The sequence below is a fragment of the Crocuta crocuta genome, unplaced genomic scaffold (genome assembly GCF_008692635.1).
Source record: "Crocuta crocuta isolate KB4526 unplaced genomic scaffold, BGI_CrCroc_1.0 scaffold4, whole genome shotgun sequence".
In the NCBI taxonomy this organism is placed as follows: Eukaryota; Metazoa; Chordata; class Mammalia; order Carnivora; family Hyaenidae; genus Crocuta; species Crocuta crocuta.
The window spans coordinates 159,968-178,913 of NW_027529996.1; the positions used below are offsets into that span (position 1 = coordinate 159,968).

General features: G+C 42.5%; 1 protein-coding gene across 1 annotated transcript in view; it reads right to left on the reverse strand.

The window, feature by feature from the left end:
• Positions 1 to 18,946, reverse strand: part of GHR (growth hormone receptor) — a 141,373-nt gene that overhangs the window by 16,871 nt on the left and 105,556 nt on the right. The window contains exons 3-5 of the mRNA XM_077763423.1: positions 13,065 to 13,194; positions 6,290 to 6,462; positions 645 to 823 (exon numbers count right to left, since the gene is read on the reverse strand). Coding sequence (XP_077619549.1) covers positions 645 to 823; positions 6,290 to 6,462; positions 13,065 to 13,194 — 482 coding nt within the window. The remainder of the gene's footprint in view (positions 1 to 644; positions 824 to 6,289; positions 6,463 to 13,064; positions 13,195 to 18,946) is intronic.

The following is an 18,946-nucleotide window of genomic DNA, read 5'->3' on the forward strand; positions in this document are numbered from 1 at the left end:
GTTGTGTGCCATGTGGAATTTATCTAAGTGCCCAGTTCTCATGAATTTGTCAAGGAGATATGGAGTTCAGAGGTCAACTACTACCATGTTACTTGCCTACATACAGACCTCTCAGCTTGATTGTCCCCCAAGGTTTGTAACAAAACATCCTTCTGAAACCTCTAGGGGAACAAATTCCCTTCCTCTGCTTCCCTTCTTGAGTCACTTAAGAACTTAATGGGGGGGGGGTGTCTTGTGAGCAGTAGCAACTAAAATCGGAGAATGTGTAGCCATAGCTCACTCTTGGCCTTGATCATAACTCTTCTCATGTTTAGCCACATCCACAAAGACAGCTTAAGTAGCTAGAGTATATAATTTTGTTCTAAGGATAAGCTGAATGCTGAAGATGAATGGGGCAATAGTTTTCCTTTCTTTCCATAGGCTTCTGTATAAGCTCCATGTCAGCAGGTGCTGAAGGACAGAATTCCAAGATGATATTTTACAGATTATATCTGTTTTCCTCAACTAAGAAAATATGGAGTATATAGCATGGGCATATGATATTAAGTCAAAAGGGAGTCTAATTATCAATGAGAGAGGTGTTGTTGGTATAAACAGAAGAGAAGCCAAAATATTGTTAAGTGTGATACGTCATGGTATCTTACCATTTTCCACTGGGACTCATTTACTTCTTTGTATTGCAGTTCATACTCCAGGACTATCCATCCCTTCTGAACATCCGCATTGGGCGGTGGTTCCCATCTCACCTGGATGTCTGCATGAATCCCCGTTAAACTGATGTTCAGTAAAGTCCAGTTGAGGCCAATGGGTGGATCTGGTTGCACTGTGAGTTTCAACAGAGTTAGTGAACAGAGAGACATGCAGGTACAGCTTGCTTTTAACGGAGTGTTTTCTTCTGAAGAGACCCATTACTTGATGCAATTTTGTTGTTCACACTCCTAATTCTTCCAATATTCTTCTTATACTCTCATTTTATAAGTGGGTACCATTTTTTTTTTTGACTTGAGTATGCTTTGTTTTTAACGTTGAAGAAAACCCCTACAAAAATTTCCTTTTCAAGTCTAAAACCTGATCTAAAACTTTTCTTGAGGATCAGGCCGTGTCTTACATTCCTTTTAGCCCTGACAGGATTAATGCTTTCGGATTTTGGCAAAGGAATTCATTATAACTAAAAATTGAAGGAACAGACTCAAAAAGACCTACAGCATTTAAACATGGGGCTGTTTTGGAAGTAGGTATCGAAAAATCTTTTTTATTCCAAATTGCTTATTACCTGTGGCAAGAGTTTTATCTTATTAACATCTGTACGGCTACCAGAACAATCCTTCCAAGCACTCAGCACATGCTCCTTAGTTTGTTGTCTTCCTAACCACACGTCATGATTCTTTTCAGACATAAGAAGGATGGCATCGCTCTCTACTCTCAAATGGTGATGAGTCAGGGTTTTCTGTCTTTTACTTAACTGCATGTGAACAATCTGAAATAGTGTTTTGCTTGGTTTCTACTGACATACTGTATATTCTCCGGTAAATTGGCCGTATCCCGCTTATTAGGACTGCAAAAAGCGCAATTTCCCAAATACTGATGAAGAGAAATACGGATTCCAAAGCTAGGAACGTATCTAAATTTACATTCTAGATAGCTCCCAATAAATTATTGCACTTCATGTCTCAATACTGAGGTTTTCAAAAATCACTTGCAGATACAGAGTAAAATTTACTTTCTTTTCTCCTACTGTTTGTAGGAGGGTACCTCGAGTGTTGCAAAGTCTGGATCAACCACAAGAAAAAAATGTGGAAAGATAACAAATACTTGGAGACTAAAGACTATCCTACTAAAGAATGAATGGGCTAACCAAGAGGTTAAGGAGGAAATTAAAAGGTACATGGAAGCCAATGAAAATGATAGCCCCAAACCTCTGGGACGCAGTAAAGGCAGTCATAAGAGGGAAGTGTATAGCAATCCAGGCCTTCCTGAAGACGGAAGAAAGGTCTCAGCTATACAACCTAACCTTACACCTTAAAATGCTGGGAAAAGAACAGCAAATAAAACCCCAAACCAGCATAAGACAGGAAATAATAAAGATTAGAGCAGAAATCAATGCTATTGAAACCCAAAACACAGTAGAAGAGATCAATGAAACCAGAAGCTGGTTCTATGAAAGAATGAACAAAATTGATAACCCCCTACCCGGTTTGATCAAAAAGAAAAAGGAAAAGACCCAAATAAATAAAATCAAGAATGAAAGAGGAGAGATCACAACCAACACAGCAGATATGAGAGGGGAAGCCCTTGCATTCAACCAGAGTTAAAACAGACTTCACTGGGAAGGAGCATGGTATTGGCCTCCCGTAGAGTGGACACAACTTAAAAAAATTAGAGAACCCAAATTTGACTAATAATGAGCATATTTTGGAAGTTAAATTGGAGGGAATTGCAACATAGCTGAGCTACACATGGCTACAATAATGACAGTAATGCTTCTCCTGGATTTGTTGGGGACTGGGGAATTCTGATAGCCGAAGCTTAACACTTTAAGAGGCCAAAATTTAAAACTGTCTTTATGGAAAAATTTCAACTTATTACTCATGTTTCACCCTTTCTACTTTAAATAGAAGGTATGGAACATGGTCTTAAAAAATTTTTTTTTTCTTAAATAGTTTATTGTCAAGTTGGTTTCCATGTAACACCCAGTGCTCATCCCAACAAGCGCCCTCCTCCATGCCCATCATCCCTCTTCCCCTTCCCCCCACCCCCATCAGCCTTCAGTTTGTTCTCAGCATTCAAGGGTCTCTCATGGTTTGCCTCCCTCCCTCTCCCCAACTATTTTTCCCCTTCTTTCCCACCATGGTCCTCCGTTAGCTTCCTCCTAATCCAACTATCCTAAAAAATTTTTTAATATTTATTTTTTTGAGAGAGAGAGAGAGAGAGAGCTGTCTGTGCTGACAGCTCAGAGCCTGATGGCAGGGCTCGAACTCACAAACTGTGAGATCATGACCTGAGCCAAAGTTGGAGGCTTAACTGACTGAGCCACCCAGGTGCCCTGAACACGGTCTTTTTTTGAGCCGGCCCATACCACTGTTATAAGCATAATAATAACCTCTCCTTTGCCTCCATTCATACTTCCACATGTTGTACTCAGCCAGGTCTTCCGAGATGTTGGAAAAGCCCCTGAGACTGAGTATATTCCAGGCAGTCCTGGTCCTCTCCCCAGAATGTGCCTTCCTGTCCCTTTCCCTCTCTCTGTTAGTGGTGCTTCCATTCCTCCAGCCGCTCAGGATGAAGTTAGTGAGCTCTTCCTGGACTCATCCCTCCCTTACCACCCCCATATTCTGTCAGCTGTCTTTCAAGACAGTCCCAGAGCCCAGCCACTGCTCATCACCTGCACCTCTACAACCCAGCCCTGCCGCTATGGTTTTTTGCCCATGTTGCCCATTAGCCTCCTAAATGGTCTCCTCCTGTCATCATTGTCCTCGTTTTAAAAATTTGCTTATTTTTTGAGTGAGAGAGAGTGAGTACAGGGGAGGGACAGAGAGAGAGAGAATCCCAAGCAGTCTCTGTGCTGATAGCACATGGGGCTTGATCTCATGAACGTGAGATCATGACCTGAGCTGAAATCAGGAGTCAGACGCTTAACAGACTGAGCCACCCAGGTGCCCTGGTCTTGGTTTTCCTTCAGTCTATTCTCAAAACAGCCCTCAATACACTTGTCTCAGTGGTTATTTTCACACTTGAGTTAGAGCATATCACTTACATAAAACTCTCCAAAGCCTTCCTATCTCACTTCAAGTGAAAGCCAAAGTCATTCAGGGGCTTCACGGGTACCGTAGCTTTGCCTCTCAGGCCCCTCAGATGTGGCCTGCTCCATGCCCCTCCTGGCTCACCCTGTGGGCAGCTCCCTCCCCACCATGCTGTTCCTCAAGTGAACAAAGGCAAGCTCCCGCCATAGGAGCTTTACCCTAGCTGTGCTCTCTTGTTGAGTATCCTTTACCTCAGATGGACACACTGTTCTCTCATTTTTTTTCCTTTACCCAGCAAAGCCAGCTCTGATAAGTCTATTAAAATTGCAGCCTCTCCTGTGCTCCTCTTCTCCTTCTCTGTTATTTTTCTTCATAGCCTTGTCTCTTTCCACACTCACTGGGATCAGATCTCATGAGGGCAGACATTTTATTCTCCTGGCACCTAGAAATGTTCTTGGCCCAAGGAAAAGGCTCAATCAATATTTGCTGAATGAGTGAACAACAAATGTCTAATAACACAGTATTTTAAATCCAAAGACAAGCCCTGTGAGGTAGTAGAATACTCTCATAATATGTGAGGAAGCTGAGGCCCGTGGTTGTCATTTTAAGATCTATCAAGTCCACCTCGTTCCTTGCTGTCTCCCTTTCTCAGCTCCCTCCCTACATGCTATGGTTGTAATACCTGTCATCATCTTCTGCCTTGATTATCACAAAGTCTTCTAACGTTTATCTCTGGTCTGTGCTACTCTAATCTACCCTCTCCACTGCAGGACAAATTTCCCTGAGACATTCGTAATGGGACAGGTGGCACTGTATAACTTTGAGATTAGGAACGTGGACTCTGGAGCCATGCTGCATAGGTTCAAATTTCAGCTATGCCTACTGGCTGTTTGGCCTTGAGTTAGCCTTTAAAGGCCCTGAGCCTCAGTTTCATCATCTGTAAAATGGGGATTATAACAGAATCTATCCCACATGGTTATTATAACCGACCCATAAGTAAGGGCTTTGTAAGTGTTAGTTGACTATTAGTATCCTCAGGTCATTTGCCTTCTTAAAGTTATCTTTTTTTTTTTTNTCTCTTGGCAGTAAGATACAGTCTAAATTCCTTTGTGGGGTACATAAGAACACTTATGATTCCTCTTAGTCCTTCAATATTTTGTGCTGTTTGTCACTTTTGGAAGTTGGTAGTTGTTGGAAGACACAGTCTAGCTTGTATACCTGGCAACTCTCACTGATGCTTTAAGACGTAAGTGAACTGCCACCATTTCTGGGCTGCCCTTTCTCATCCCTCAGGCCCAGTCAGTCATTTGTATCTTTGGCCGCTTCCTCAGCTTACTATGCACTCCACACACCTTGAGTCCAGCACCTAAGACATAGTACTGTGGTTATTTGACACATCTGACTCCCCTATTTAACAATATCCTACTCATTCTGTAGCCACCACACCCAGCACAGTGTTTGGAGCTTGGCAGACCCTCAGTGAAGGTCAGCCTTCACTGCTGAGTGGGACAGGATGGGAACATGGGTCTTGACCCAATATTCTACTACTACCTATTTAGCCACTCAACAGGTACACCTATTGACATTGGGGCATATGCTGTATAGCCTCTCCAAGTTAAGCAGTTGGGTTCTCTTTTCTGCTTGTTCTTCTCCCTGACAGGCTATCAGATTTACTTGTTTCTGCCTCCAGCTTCTAGCCACATTCCCTTAACGTCTTCCAGTCTGCTGATGCCTGAGAAACCACAAGCTGTGTAAGAACAGCACATCTCAGAGAAGCTCTGAGAAATTTCTGTAATAAATGAGCCTTTGTGGATAGATTCTGAGGCACCAATGTCAGCTACTCAAAGTCCTTCTTTGGTTCTTTATATTTTGTTGCCTACACCATTATAGTATAAACATAAATATTCCAATTACAGTTGTTTGTTTCATTCCCCCTTGTGTCCACATGATAAGCAAGGGATAATCTGTCTAGATCTTTCATTTAGTTCACTGAGCTGATTATCTCCAGTGTTTGTCTTGAGGTCTTATAAACATGTCTTTAAACCGATTTTGGGCTGTTTTGTAAATATAAAGTTTCAGAATTATTATGCCCTGTGATAAAGAAAATCTGGGCTTTGATTATAGCAATGATAGGAATCAAAGGTCAACATATTTCAGATCTGAATATAATAATCATATTGAATAATTGGGAAAGAAGGAATCATGGGAGTACACGGAGTTTGTCTCTTGGGGTAGCACCCAAGAACATGATTCAGCTTTAAAGACCTCCTCAAGGAAAAGACTCCGGAAGGTTCCCATTCTTTTCTCAACAACATTTACTGCCAGGTCATTGTATGGTAGAGCCAACTTAAGTGCCCCCCCACCCCCGCCCCAACCCTGCCTTCTCTCTCTCTCCCTATCTCTGGCTGATATTGTGCCTTGTAAAGCAGACCTCCATTCACCTAGATTATAATGACAAAGTCTTCCTCCTTGAACACACTTGGACATTGAGACTTCCCTGCTTATTTAATCTAAAGCCATGTCAAATAAAACACAAACCTGTGATTTACCTATTTCCTCAACAGAGAAACACTTTTGATCCACTGTACCACCATTGCTGGTTAGCTTGATACAGTAGGGTATCCAAATGGAGGTATAAGATGAATTAAAGTAACAGCTGTTTGCTCCAGCAGAGACATAATCAGGGCATTCTTTCCATTCTTGAGTCCACTCTTGAGTGCTCCTGAAATGGAGGGTAAAAGAGCATGAATTGTTCCAAACATCATGCCATAGTTTAAGTCAAAGCAAAGGGCCTGGCAGTCAGATTCAATAAACTGGAACACAAATATTTCACAAGCAAGTGTTTTAGCAGCACGGTTTCCAAGAAGTACCCCCTCTGTGGACGTCATCCATAACGTCTGCAGACTGAGAAGGGGCCATTTGGGACGTGGACTATAGTAAAAGCAGCTGTTCATTAACTGCATCCGATGTGCCAGCTCCTAAATTAAGTAATTTGTGGTTAGGTACTTTATTATCCACATTTTACAGATGAGGGTTCTGAGGCTTAGGGAGGTTTAAAATGTTCCTTTATTAAAACATTACAGAGGGTCATCTCCCAAACTGTAAAGATTCCCATAATACAGTGGCTCTTTGGACTTGGGTGTTTCCCCAACTCCCGGTGGGACATACTGAGGAGGTGTGTTCTCCAGGGTGAGTGACATTGAGATTTGGGTGGCTCTGAGGTGGAAAATTTCCACCCTACTCCAAATCACTATACCCTGTATCCATCTCCTGAAGGCTGTCTTATGCTTGGGTGAGTTTTCCTGATGTCTTGAACTTCTTCATACTCCTAATTTTTTCCTTAAGTATATGAAGAGCCACGGGAACACTGTAAACATGCTGGACATCTAGGTGACATTTATGAAACGTGGGAATCCTAGACTTTTTCTCCCCACCCGTAAAAGAGACAAAAGGTCATGAACACAGAAATTAAAAAAATTTTCCAAACTCAGAAAGCAATTTTTTTCTATTTTCTAATTAGAGTGAATGCGTACTTGTAATATGAAAAAATGGAAACAAAAATGGGCTCCATTGAATCCATGTGTTTGCCCCTCTGTCTTTTTTGTGCTTTCTCTAAGAAAACAAATTCATATTTTTCTATATCTTGGATCTAATAAAAACAAACAGGCAAACACAACAAATCATGGAGGAAAGATGATTTGAAGGAGTCAGAGAAGCCACATCTCTGTATTTACACTCCGCCATACATTTATTCACTTCCGTCCTACTCTACAGAAAGCATCATTTACCCAGATGACTTAAAAAACGTTGGCAGGGTGTGCGAGCTGGGTGGAAAAGAGGTGCCGGGAAATTCACTGTGAAAGAAAGCAGAGCTTTGGGAAAGGAATTTCCCTGGTCAGCTGCCTTGGGGATCTGAACAAAAATGCAGAGCAACCAAGGATTGCCCACACTCAAGGCCACCACGCAAGAACAGGGCAAATGTGCTATGATGTGACACTGTTCTCCGGTGTCCCGTCTCTCTGACTGACTGACTCACTGAGTTCAGCAAACCGTCTTTGGGAACCTACTGAACTAGTACTACAGAAGCATTACATCCGGCACTGGCACTGTGTGGATATAATGATGAATGAGATTTCACTCCTACTTTCAGGCTTGAAGAAGATACAGGAATTACCATCTGAGTACTTTTTTTTTTTTTTTTTGGTCTCCTGTATTCACTCCATTCATATTTAATAAGCACTGATTATATATAAAACGCTGTGCTGGACTTGAAGAGGATGCATGTGTGTCTAAGGAATGGCTCCTGCCTCAGAGGGATGACTAAAAGGCTGTATTACAAAGCATTATGGGTTTGCACTCACAAATAGTGCTATCAGTTCAGAAGAAGGCTTCAAGGCGGAGGTGGTGTTTCCAGCAAATACATGGCAACAGGGAAAGGAAGGAGGGAACAGAGTAGACAAAGGCACTTAGGGATGCAAATACGGGCATGAGTGTGGTGGGGGAATTAGGAGGCAACTGAATAAATCGGACAACTTTTCTTAAATTAGAATTGCTACTTGGGTGGAGTAATTAATTATTTGCTTATTATTCATGAGGGCTCAGCTGAGAAGAAGGTTTGTAAGTCAAGGAGACAGAAAGCCAGGTAATCTGTGGCTGAGTGAGAAGAAGGTGGGAATGACCTTGTGTAGGCTGAGGTGCTTGAGACTGGTAGGCCAGACAGCGGAGGTCTGTGGGAATCCTTCTCAGGGACGGGTGCTGAGGAGCAGTGAGCAACAAGGCTGTGGGGACGGCAGAGATTGGATGGAAGGGACAAGGGAGACAACACACCCTTCCTTCTTTACAGCTGTTTTTCAGGCCGGTCTATGTGTGGTATGAGGGGATCCTTGAGACAGGTGCTCATCAGCTGTTGGAAAGGACTGGGATTAACATGGCCAGGGAACTATTTCTTAAGTTTTGGTTGAGATTCTTAAAAGTGACGTACCCTTGGATGGGAGGGAGATTCATCCTTGATGGGAAGTGTGAGTGGTGTGTGTGCATGTATATACATGTATGTATGTATATGTGTATATGTACGTATGTATATATATACATTTGTGTGTATGTGTGTATGTGTGTGTGTGCATGTGTGTATGTTTAGAATAATAGGAAAGGATTTAAAATGTTAGGGCTAGGTGTGTCATTGACCTACAGTATGGTTTATTTTATCTTGACTGTCACACTAAAGAAAAGTGTATTCAAGAGAATGGTTTAGCAAGATTGTCCAGAGAAATGAGGCTCTTATTTAATAGTAAAGATATGAAGTGCATTTAGCATAGTTGATAGTATAAAAGTTAGCATTCAAATGTTGTAATGATGTAGAACCGTGCCTAGCAGGTCTGGACTGTAGTAGGGAGTTTAGCTGTGTGTGTTTTATGGCTTCTCAACTTGTGACATGTCCCCATGGGGACTGTATGAGAAAACTGTTTAGATTATTCCAAATCTATGTGTTCCACAGAGCAAACAACTTAAATCACTTATCTTAAGCATGATGGATCAAGAACATCTAGTTCAAAACATGACTCCCAATGCTCTCCCCATCTTTAGCCAAAGTTGAATTTTATTTTAAATAAATATTTAAAACCTTTTTAAGCTCTTAAATTTAGATGGAACGCCCCCCCCCCAAAAAAAAACCCCACAAATGGACTCACAAAACAGAGACTCTGTTGCCTGCTGTCCCTGGGGTTGAATGTCTATGCAGGCGACAAAAGCCAATTTATGGAAACTACTCTTTCCTTGTCATACCCCTACGAGTTAAGTGTCCTGGGTTTGTTCCTAGTCTATCTTGTGAAATAGAAGGAACGCTGTACAATGAGACCATCAGGAAAAATCACAATGAAAGGCAGAAGAAATGCTTCTATCCAAATGCTTTTCCATCTAGCAACTGGAATAAAAATCCTGAAAATAAAGCGTCATTTATGTTCTAAGGACGACTCTTTTTGTTACATACAGATCATGTGTTTCAGGCTTAAAATTCAAATTTCCTTTTCTGTAGGAAAAATAAAAAAGTAACAGTGTCCTTTCTCCCTTCTAATCTCCCCTACAACCTTGCCTGGAGGATCAACTTTCCTTTCAAAGGCTAGAGTAATTTGTTGAGGGGAGTGAGTGTGAGGAATGGCAGGGGCCTGGGATACAGCCTCAGGGACTGAGCCTTCACACACCCACTTCTTCAAAACTGAGGTGTCTGCAGGCAAGGAGCTGAGAGCACAGCATCTCTGACAAGTTCCCTGGGGCCCCCTGGTATGGGCCTGTGACTTGCATTCAGGTGGGGTCCTCTCCTACCTCGGGGACTAGACCTGGCGCCACCTCCATCCCAGGGTGGCATCCCCATTAGCTGCCCCTCCCGCCAGCTCACCTGGCCACGAGCAGGGCCAGCCAAGTGTGTAGCTGCCTCTGGGCCCATCTTGTTAATGGCCAGACATGTTTAGGCTCCTTTGTGCTTTAGTTACCAAGGCCAGGCTGGTAAACTGAAAGCCCAGCGGATGGGCTCCTTCTCTGTCCCTTCCTGCCCCCTCACCCCCCCGCTCCAGTTTCGGATGACATCCTGTCACACCGTTGTGTGTCAGGGAAGAGGGGTCATGGTTCAATACTTTCAGAAGTTGCCTGGGAACTGAATTCTAAGAAACGACGACAAAGGTCAGAAAGTGCATTTGTACAGTTCTCTCCGTGCAAGGGGCCAATGGGAAGTCTAACACATTTGTGTACTGGCTGCCGGGGTCTGGGCCTGACACTCCCGGCCCTTTGATCCTGCCCTTCCTAGATAAACCGGCTGGGGGCTTATGCTCTTTTGGCTAAATATTCAAAATAATTACAATTTTGTAGAGAAAACATAAAATACTGGTTTTCCAAGTGTGGGTTGGCTCTGATCATGAGGTTGAAGATGTGACAATTTTTTCCCCTGGAATCCCAAACGCCATTAGGGCAAGTTAAGAACATCCTTCCAAATACGTTCATGTTCCCCTCCACCTGGTCACACTTTCTGTGGCATCCCTGTTAGCACAGAGCCAGGTTGTGGAACCTGGGGTGCTGAGAGGCCTAGTGTATGCAGAGGACCCCGGGAGGCAAAGGGCTGTGACCCTGACAGAAGAGGGTAAGGAACAGATATATATTTGTGAGGGCCTTCTACCTTCCGGGTTATCTCTTTGCTCAAGTTCAGATTTGGAGACTATTAGTGTGGTAATAACCCATTTTCATAAAATGGGCCAGACTCTGCTATTTCTCTACCCAGTTAAGCTCGCTGTGCCTGCGCAAATACCTTTTGTTTTCACTGAACTGGCTCTCTGTTGCTAAGGCAAAAACAGAGGAACTATACCTCCAAAATCTCCCTTCACCTAACAGTCAATTCAATAGGTATTCAAGAGTGTTACCAAACACATATGCTTCCTGTCCGACTGTATTCACACAAATCAGCTTAGCCTCTTGGTCCCTACGTCTCTAGGGTCAGTCAAAAGAGAGAAAAAGTGCATCTGGTGCCCAGCCATGTCATCTCTGTGGGTACAACCAGGAGACTGCTCTCACACCTGGGAAGTGGGGAAGGCAGGTACCGGTTGCTAACTCCAAGTATCTATTTGCAAATTGAGTACCCAGCTTTGCACTAAAGACGGTCTTAGAACATACCAAGAATCACTAATAGTAAATAATCAAAAGTAAATTTGGCAGCTCAGGAATTGGATTTCTGTATCATTATTATTTTAAATGATTACTGTATTATCAACAATAATAGCAGCTACCCCTTGCTGAGTACATACGATGGGCCAAGCACTGTGCTGAGTGTGTTTCATGTCTTATCTAGTAAAGTCCTCACAAGAAGCCACAAGACCAGGTCTATGATCTCTGTTTTGCAAATAAGGCGGCTGAGTTGTGAACAGGGAACTTTGTCTGGCATTACTCAGTGAGTGTCAGAGCCAGGCTGAGATGTAGGTGTGTCGGCCCTGAGCCCGTGTCCTTAACCACTCACTGCATCTTGCCTCCCTGTCCCTGCTGTTCTGTGGGGGTAGATGGCATCTTCCCTGGACTGATAAACACCACCACCCTGGGGTAAAGAGTCCTGTCTAACCTTACATCTTGGCTTAGGCCTTCCCTGGAGGTTGGGTGGAAAGGGGGAAATGATGAAGTGTCTGAACTTAAAACTTAAAAAAAGCAAAAAGGTACAACATAAGAATAAACAGAAAGGGGAATGATTCTAGGCGAGGGGTCAGAAATAAACTACTTGGGTGGTGATGATACCAAGAGACCTTTGTTTCACTTTCCCTCTGTTATTTTGCAAGACAACCAATAAAAATGGAACTGAAAAGAATTTCAGTTTCTTACTGAGTATAACTAGTTTAACAGGAACATAGTCTATTTTTTACATAGAAACCAAGCTGAGTCTTTTAAAACATAGATCTCTTCTAAAAACCCACCACAGATAAAGTCAGATTCAAAGCCCAGCCCTGGCCAGCGTGGCTTGGCACAGTCTGGCTCTGGCTAACCTTCTGATGTCTTCAAACTTCCCTCTGTCTCAGCTTGTGCCATCCTTGCTGGCCTCCTGCTTTCCTCAAGCAGATTAGCCTCAGGGCCTTTGCACTTGCAACTTCCTCTGCCTGAACAGTTTTCCCCCTAGATATTCATGTGGCTTTTCTCACTTCACTTATGTCTCTGTTATAACACACTACACCAGCAAGGCCCACTGTGACCTCCTCATCTAAATCACCAAGCTCCCTACACAACCCCCCCACCCACACTCATACTTATCCACACTTTCACATACTCTCTCACATACATTTACACATTCACACACTTGTGCACATCCAAACATCCACTTTCATACATTCTTACATGCCCATTACTCACCCACTCACCCTCTTGCACACACACTTGCACACACCTCCCACACACTCATGCATATTCACACTTGCACCTATGCTTTCACACACTCACCCTCAGACACTCTCATGCACATGTATGTACTCATACACAACATGGACACTTTTTATCCTCTTTCTGGCTTTTACTTTTCTTAATAACCTGTATTACCAGCTGACATTTATTTTTAAATTTTTTAGTGTCTGTCTTCCTGCATAGGAAATGAAGCTCACGAGTCTAGAGTCTTTACCTTTTTTTGGTAATCATTGCTATATCTCCAGTGCCTTCAATAGTATCAAACACATAGAAAAGGTTTAATTAATATTTTTGAATACATTTACACCATCAAAACAAATTACTTCCATTTCTACCACTGCATGCAATTCAGTATACTCTCATCAGAAAATCCATAGAGGGAAAAGTCAGAAAGGCATAAGGCTGCACCTTCTAATATAGAACAGCTGTATGGATCCTGGGCTCTTTAAACCGTGATGAATGCCATCTGTCCAGTGGCATGAAAAAGTCTCTAGTTCAGGTGAACGGCACTTGGTGAACTTAGGCTTCCCAGGAGAATCTGCAGAGTAAACAGAAAAGGCAAAGCATGCAATCAGGAGGGTAGTGTCTTGTCCTGATAAAACACATATTTAAAGTGGTAAAGAAGAACCACTTCTAGAAATAGTCTTTTTCTGGGTCACAGTTTCAGAGCTTGTTGCCTGACAGTTATTTCTCTGTCAGCTCTTGATTCGAGGAGCAAACAGTTTTGTCTTTATTTCACCCATTATATTTTCTTTATTTTTTAAAAACTGTTTTATTTATTTCTGAGAGAGAGAGAGAGACAGCGTGAGCAGGGGAGTGTCAGAGAGAGAGATGGAGATACAGAATCTGAAACAGGCTCCAGGCTCTGAGCTAGCTGTCAGCACAGAGCCCTGACGTGGGGCTCAAACCCACGACCGTGAGATCATGACATGAGCCGAAGTCGTATGCTTAACTGACTGAGCCACCCAGGCACCCCGTTTCACATATCATTTTTAGGGCCCATTTAAGAAGCCAGAGCTAGAGATAAGGTTTATTTGGAAGGTGACCCAGGACAGGACGTGAGGGCAAGGAGGGGTGGTAAGCGCAGGGTTACTACAGTAGCCAGCTAGGGCCCAGCTCCACAGCGGACCCTCTGAGAAGCTGTAGGGTGTGTCCTGGAGGCTGGGACGCTGGGCTGTTTATCTACCAACCTCCCCCATCCACTGCTTGAAGGCTACCCTGGAGGTGTTCATGCACCTGCACATGGGCTGAAGATCTTGCCTGACTTGGGAGAAGCCTGGGCGGGCACTGAAGTGTCCTGGCAACGTGCATGACAGTGACTGTCCACCATAGCTGCACGCACTGACGTCAGGTGGGACAAAAGGGTGTGGTGTGGGACCACAGCATCCACTACAGGGCCTTTCCTCTTTTTATGGATTGTTTGATAAAAAGCCGCTTAGGTTTGCATTCTTTTGTAAGTTTCAGCCGGTACATGCATTAAATAGATGATGACTAAAAAATTCATGCATACTTATGTGTCAATTCTAGTTTGGGAAGTGGTGATTGCCCCCAAGTGTTAGGATATTAGCCCAAACTCCTCTGCATCTATGAAATCTGCAGCAGACACGCCTGAGGCACAAACGATGTTTGTATATCAATTTTCATTGTTCTCTGACTTCCATGGCCATTTTGGAGATGGTCAAGTTTCTTTTTTCTTTTTTTCCTCTCCTCATATGATTCTACTTCAATTAGACTGTAAACTTAAAATATTTGTTCTCTGATTTAAAGCTCTCATCCCTGGGCAATAGGGAGGCTCTCAATTTTAAAGTATCTTTATAAACACTTTAAAACATACTTTAAAAATAAATAGCATGCAACCAAGCACATAAAATTTCCTGATTCCAAGTTCCAGGTTCATTTATGGTGTTCTGAACCAAAACATGCCTCTTTTTTTTTCCTTTGTCAACATCATAATGAATGGGATGTTATAAACCTTCTAAAAAAATCCAACATTCAACCATCCACTCAACAAACATTTACTAGGGGCGCCTGGGTGGCTTAGTCGGTTAAGCGTCCGACTTTAGCTTAGGTCATGATCTCGCGGTTCGTGGGTTCGAGCCCCGCGTCGGGCCCTGTGCTGACTGCCAGCTCGGAGCCTGGAGCCTGTTTCAGAGCCTGTCACCCCCTCTCTCTCTGACCCTCCCCTGCTCACGCTCTCTCTCTCTCTCTCCTAGAAATAAATAAAACATTAAAAAAAAATTAAAAAAAAACAAAAAGACAAAAAAACAAACATTTACTAAACATCTACTTTGTCCCAGCTTCTCTTCCAAAAGTAGAGTATGAAACAAAACTGCTAACATTCTGGTCCTTATGGAGTTTCTCTTCCAGTGGGGGCTGGGGGAGGGGAGAATCCCATGCCAAAAAAAAAAAAATGAGCAGGGTAAGGAGATAAGGGGCTGGGAAATGGAGGCCCCATCATCCTTCCACTAATACCCATATGAATCCAGCAAAGCTCAGGCTGGGGAAATGTACCCTTGTTTTTGAACACCTGCTGCCCCAAATAGTCTGGCCACAAGCAAATGAATCTTCAGGAAATCCTGAGTTGCAGACAGGTCCTTTGCCCTGAGAACACATGGTAGGAGTGGCAGAATGTCTTTCTTAGTAAAATTCCATGGTCATACTGTTGTAAGAAATATTCCTCTTCCTGTATTACCTAAGGGATTCAGAAGAATTTTGGGGCATGGGGATAGGATCTGCTTGGTACCAAGGATAGATGGTCAGCCCTCTCTAGGTGGTCAGCATTTCTGAACTTCCCTGAGAGCACTGAAGTGTAGGAGCCTGTGTGATCTGCTACAAATGAATATAGTGAAAAAGATGTGTGTTTTGTTAGGTAAGCATCTATTATACGGTAGAGTATCTGGGAAAGTTCCTTTCTCTATTAGCTGAAGCACTGAAAAGGGTATTTTCCGATCCTTCCAGAAAATATGTAATTAATAAAACAGATTTAAGCCAGCACTATTTTTAATGCCTGCAGGTGTGAGGAGAGTATAGCATATTCTGACTACTCCACTGCATAGAAGGTAAGAAGAGATGTGCTGGGTTGCAAAGTGAGAGATCTGTGTTTTAGTCCTGACTATAGTACTAATTTTTTTAATGCTTGTTTAGTTTTGAGACAGAGAGAGACAGGGGATGGGCAGAGGGAGAGGGAGACACAGAATCTGAAACAGAGTCCAGGCTCTGAGCTGTCAGCACGGATCCCAACATGGGGCTCAAACCCACGAACTGTGAGATCATGACCTGAGCTGAAGTTGGACGCTTAACCAACTGAGCCACCCAGGCGCCCCTCCTGGCTGATACTATTTAGCCCTATTCTTCCCAAGATGTTTGGGCCTCCAGCTCCTCAATAGAGAGGATGGAAGAGCTGAGATCCAAGGTACTTCACAACTTCATTTTTACAATTAAATGACATATACCACCACTAATAATAACGTACACAACCAAAACTTATAGTTTTGGCATTTGAAACAACCAGAGAACACTAAAAGCGAACACCACTCAGGTTCTTGTATTCCCTGTGCAATAAACCTTCCACATCATGGCAACAGTAGTATACCCAACTCAAAAACTTGAAACAGAAAGGAAAAAAATGCAAAACTTTGCTAGCTGGGGAGAAAAAAAACTTAAAAAAATTAATTTGAAACACATTTTTCTTACTTAAACATAGTACTCTTATTTATTGTGTTTCTTTTTAACTCCAGATATATAGAAAGTCCTATATTATCTTCTCATTATAAATAAGAAATAGGAGAAATCTGGTTGTGGTGCTAATGTGATGAAGCATGTGCTTACACAGGCACTTGGATACAGACCTAGTGCAGCAAAGCTATTTTTAACTTGAATTTTTTGGGTGTGTATTTTTTGCTGTCCATCTCCTTTCCCTACCTTCCTCCTTTCTTTTCCTCTTTCCTTCCTTCCTTCCTTCCTTCCTTCCTCTCCTTCTTACCTTCCTTCCTTCCTTGCTTCCTTCCTTGCTTCCTTCCTTCCTTCCTTCCTCCTCTCCTTCTCTCTCTCTTTCTTTCTTTCATGTCTGGGTATGTGCTGTTAAGTGCTATAGAGAACAAATTCTCAATGGTCCCAATGATCCCTGCTTTCTGTCATTTACAAGCTTATGTATTTCATCTCCCTGAATAATTTGCTAATCTAATCTACAGAATATGGCAGCATCGAGGGGATGTCATATCTGTGATTAGGCTATAACAACTGTGACCTCCATCTCAGCAGACTTTCATTCTTCTTGGTTTTGATGAAACAAGTTGCCATGTTGGTGAGAACCACATGAAAAAGGACTGCGAGTGGCCTCTAGACAATAACTAGCAAGAAAATGAGGCCCTTAGTCTAACAACCCTTGAAAAACTGAATCCTGCCAGCAAGCACAGAAGCAAGAATGGAAGCTGAGCCTTCCCCAGTCTGGCCTTCAGATGAGACCACAGCCTTGGCTGGCATTATGACTGTAGCCTTATGAGAGACTGAGTGGCAGAGGTTTCAACTGATTGGTTAATTTGGAGGAAGGGTAGGGAATAATATTAGCTGAATGCTGTTTATACAGCATAAATAAATCCAATATATTATAATTTGAAAGTGTTGTTCAACAATGGCATAAGTCACTTTTCATAGCAAATGGAATGTCTCATGATGTGTGTGGGAAAGCTCATAACGTCTCTTTTGGAGGCAAGGAGAACTGTAGTGTAGTTGGCTGCTAAGCTCCTTCTCTGTCACTTCGATTCTACTGTGGCTGAAGATAGCTGGCATTTCTAATGTTCTGCTTCTTAGTGTCATGCTGAGGCTTTGCAAGCCTGAGAGGTACTGGCCTAAACTTAAAATGAGCACCTCTCTGCTTGTGCCTGAAAATCCTAGTAGAAGATTGCTTTTTTAAAAAAAGTTTATTTATTTATATTGATAGAGAGTGAGAAAGTGCACATGCATGTGTGCAGGGCAGGAGCAGAGAGAGAGACAGAGGGGAGAGAGAGAATCCCAAACAGGCTCTGCACTGTCAGCATGGAACTGGAGTGAGGCTCGAACTCATGAACTGTGAGATCATGACCTGAGTGGAAATCAAGAGTCGGATGCTTAACTGATTGATCCACCCAAGACCCCCAGAAGCTTGTTTTACATCTCACTATAAAGACAACAAATGGCTATTTATACATTCTCAGGTCCTCTCTGATGAGCCACAAACAGTAATTTTGAACTAGTAATAATTCCTGCTCTTTCATGTTTTTTAAAAAAGCCTAAACCTAGAGACAGTGTAGTTCAATATCCATTTATGGTATCTCTGTAAAGAATACTGCACTTAACAAGACAGTCTACCTTTGGCCCTTACTAGATGACTTGAGTGTTCTAACTCAAGTGGTCCCACAATTTGAAGAAATGTTAGTATTAATACTGATCAGCACTCAAAATCTTGGCAATAGATTTGGTATTCATTTTTATTTTCTCTTTGGAGCCTTCATTTTGAAGATGTGGATTTTGACTTTCAACTCCATGTTTATTTTGGTTATAATTACCACATTACATACATCATTTTCCATCTTATGTCATGTTGAATACTTTATATATATTGTCTCCTTTATTACTAACAATAATTCCAGAAGGTGGGCATTGTATCCACTTAGAAATTGTTGAAAAACTGGAGTTTAGAGAAGTGAGTTGCACATGTTTATCCTGCGGTAGGAAGCAGAGGTGAGATTAAAATATAGGTGTGTGTGTGTGTGTGTGTGTGTGTGTGTGTGTGTGTGTGTGTGTGTGATTTTAGTCCTAAAGTCAGCACTAGCAAAAAATAGTAGCTTTCTTTGTTAGACAATTTTCTCTGGCTTCTCAAAAAATTCCCAGAAGGGAAAAATGACAAGCTCAGATGTGCTCTTAATTCAGTTCTCAGAAATCAGTAACCTGGCAAGCCCTATGAGCAGCATTTCCTAATTGTAATTGCACATTGGAATCAACAGGGAAGCCTTAACAAATACTGATGCCTTGGCCTACTCCCAGAGAACTGAGTCAATTTGTCTGGGGTGCAGCCTGGTTATCACAATTTTAAAAAGTCCTCCATGTGTTTGCTGTGTGTGGCACAGGCGGAAGCCATGGAGAGAAATCAAGTTATAAGTAAGCACTGAAAAGCTGGCTTTCTAAATTATTAGGTTCACTGATAAGTTCAGGCAGAGCTTTGTATCAAGAATAACACTTAGTTTGGGCAGTTGGCTGATTCAGCTGGTAGAGCACGTGGCTCTTCATCTTGGGGTGAGTTCAAGTCCCACACT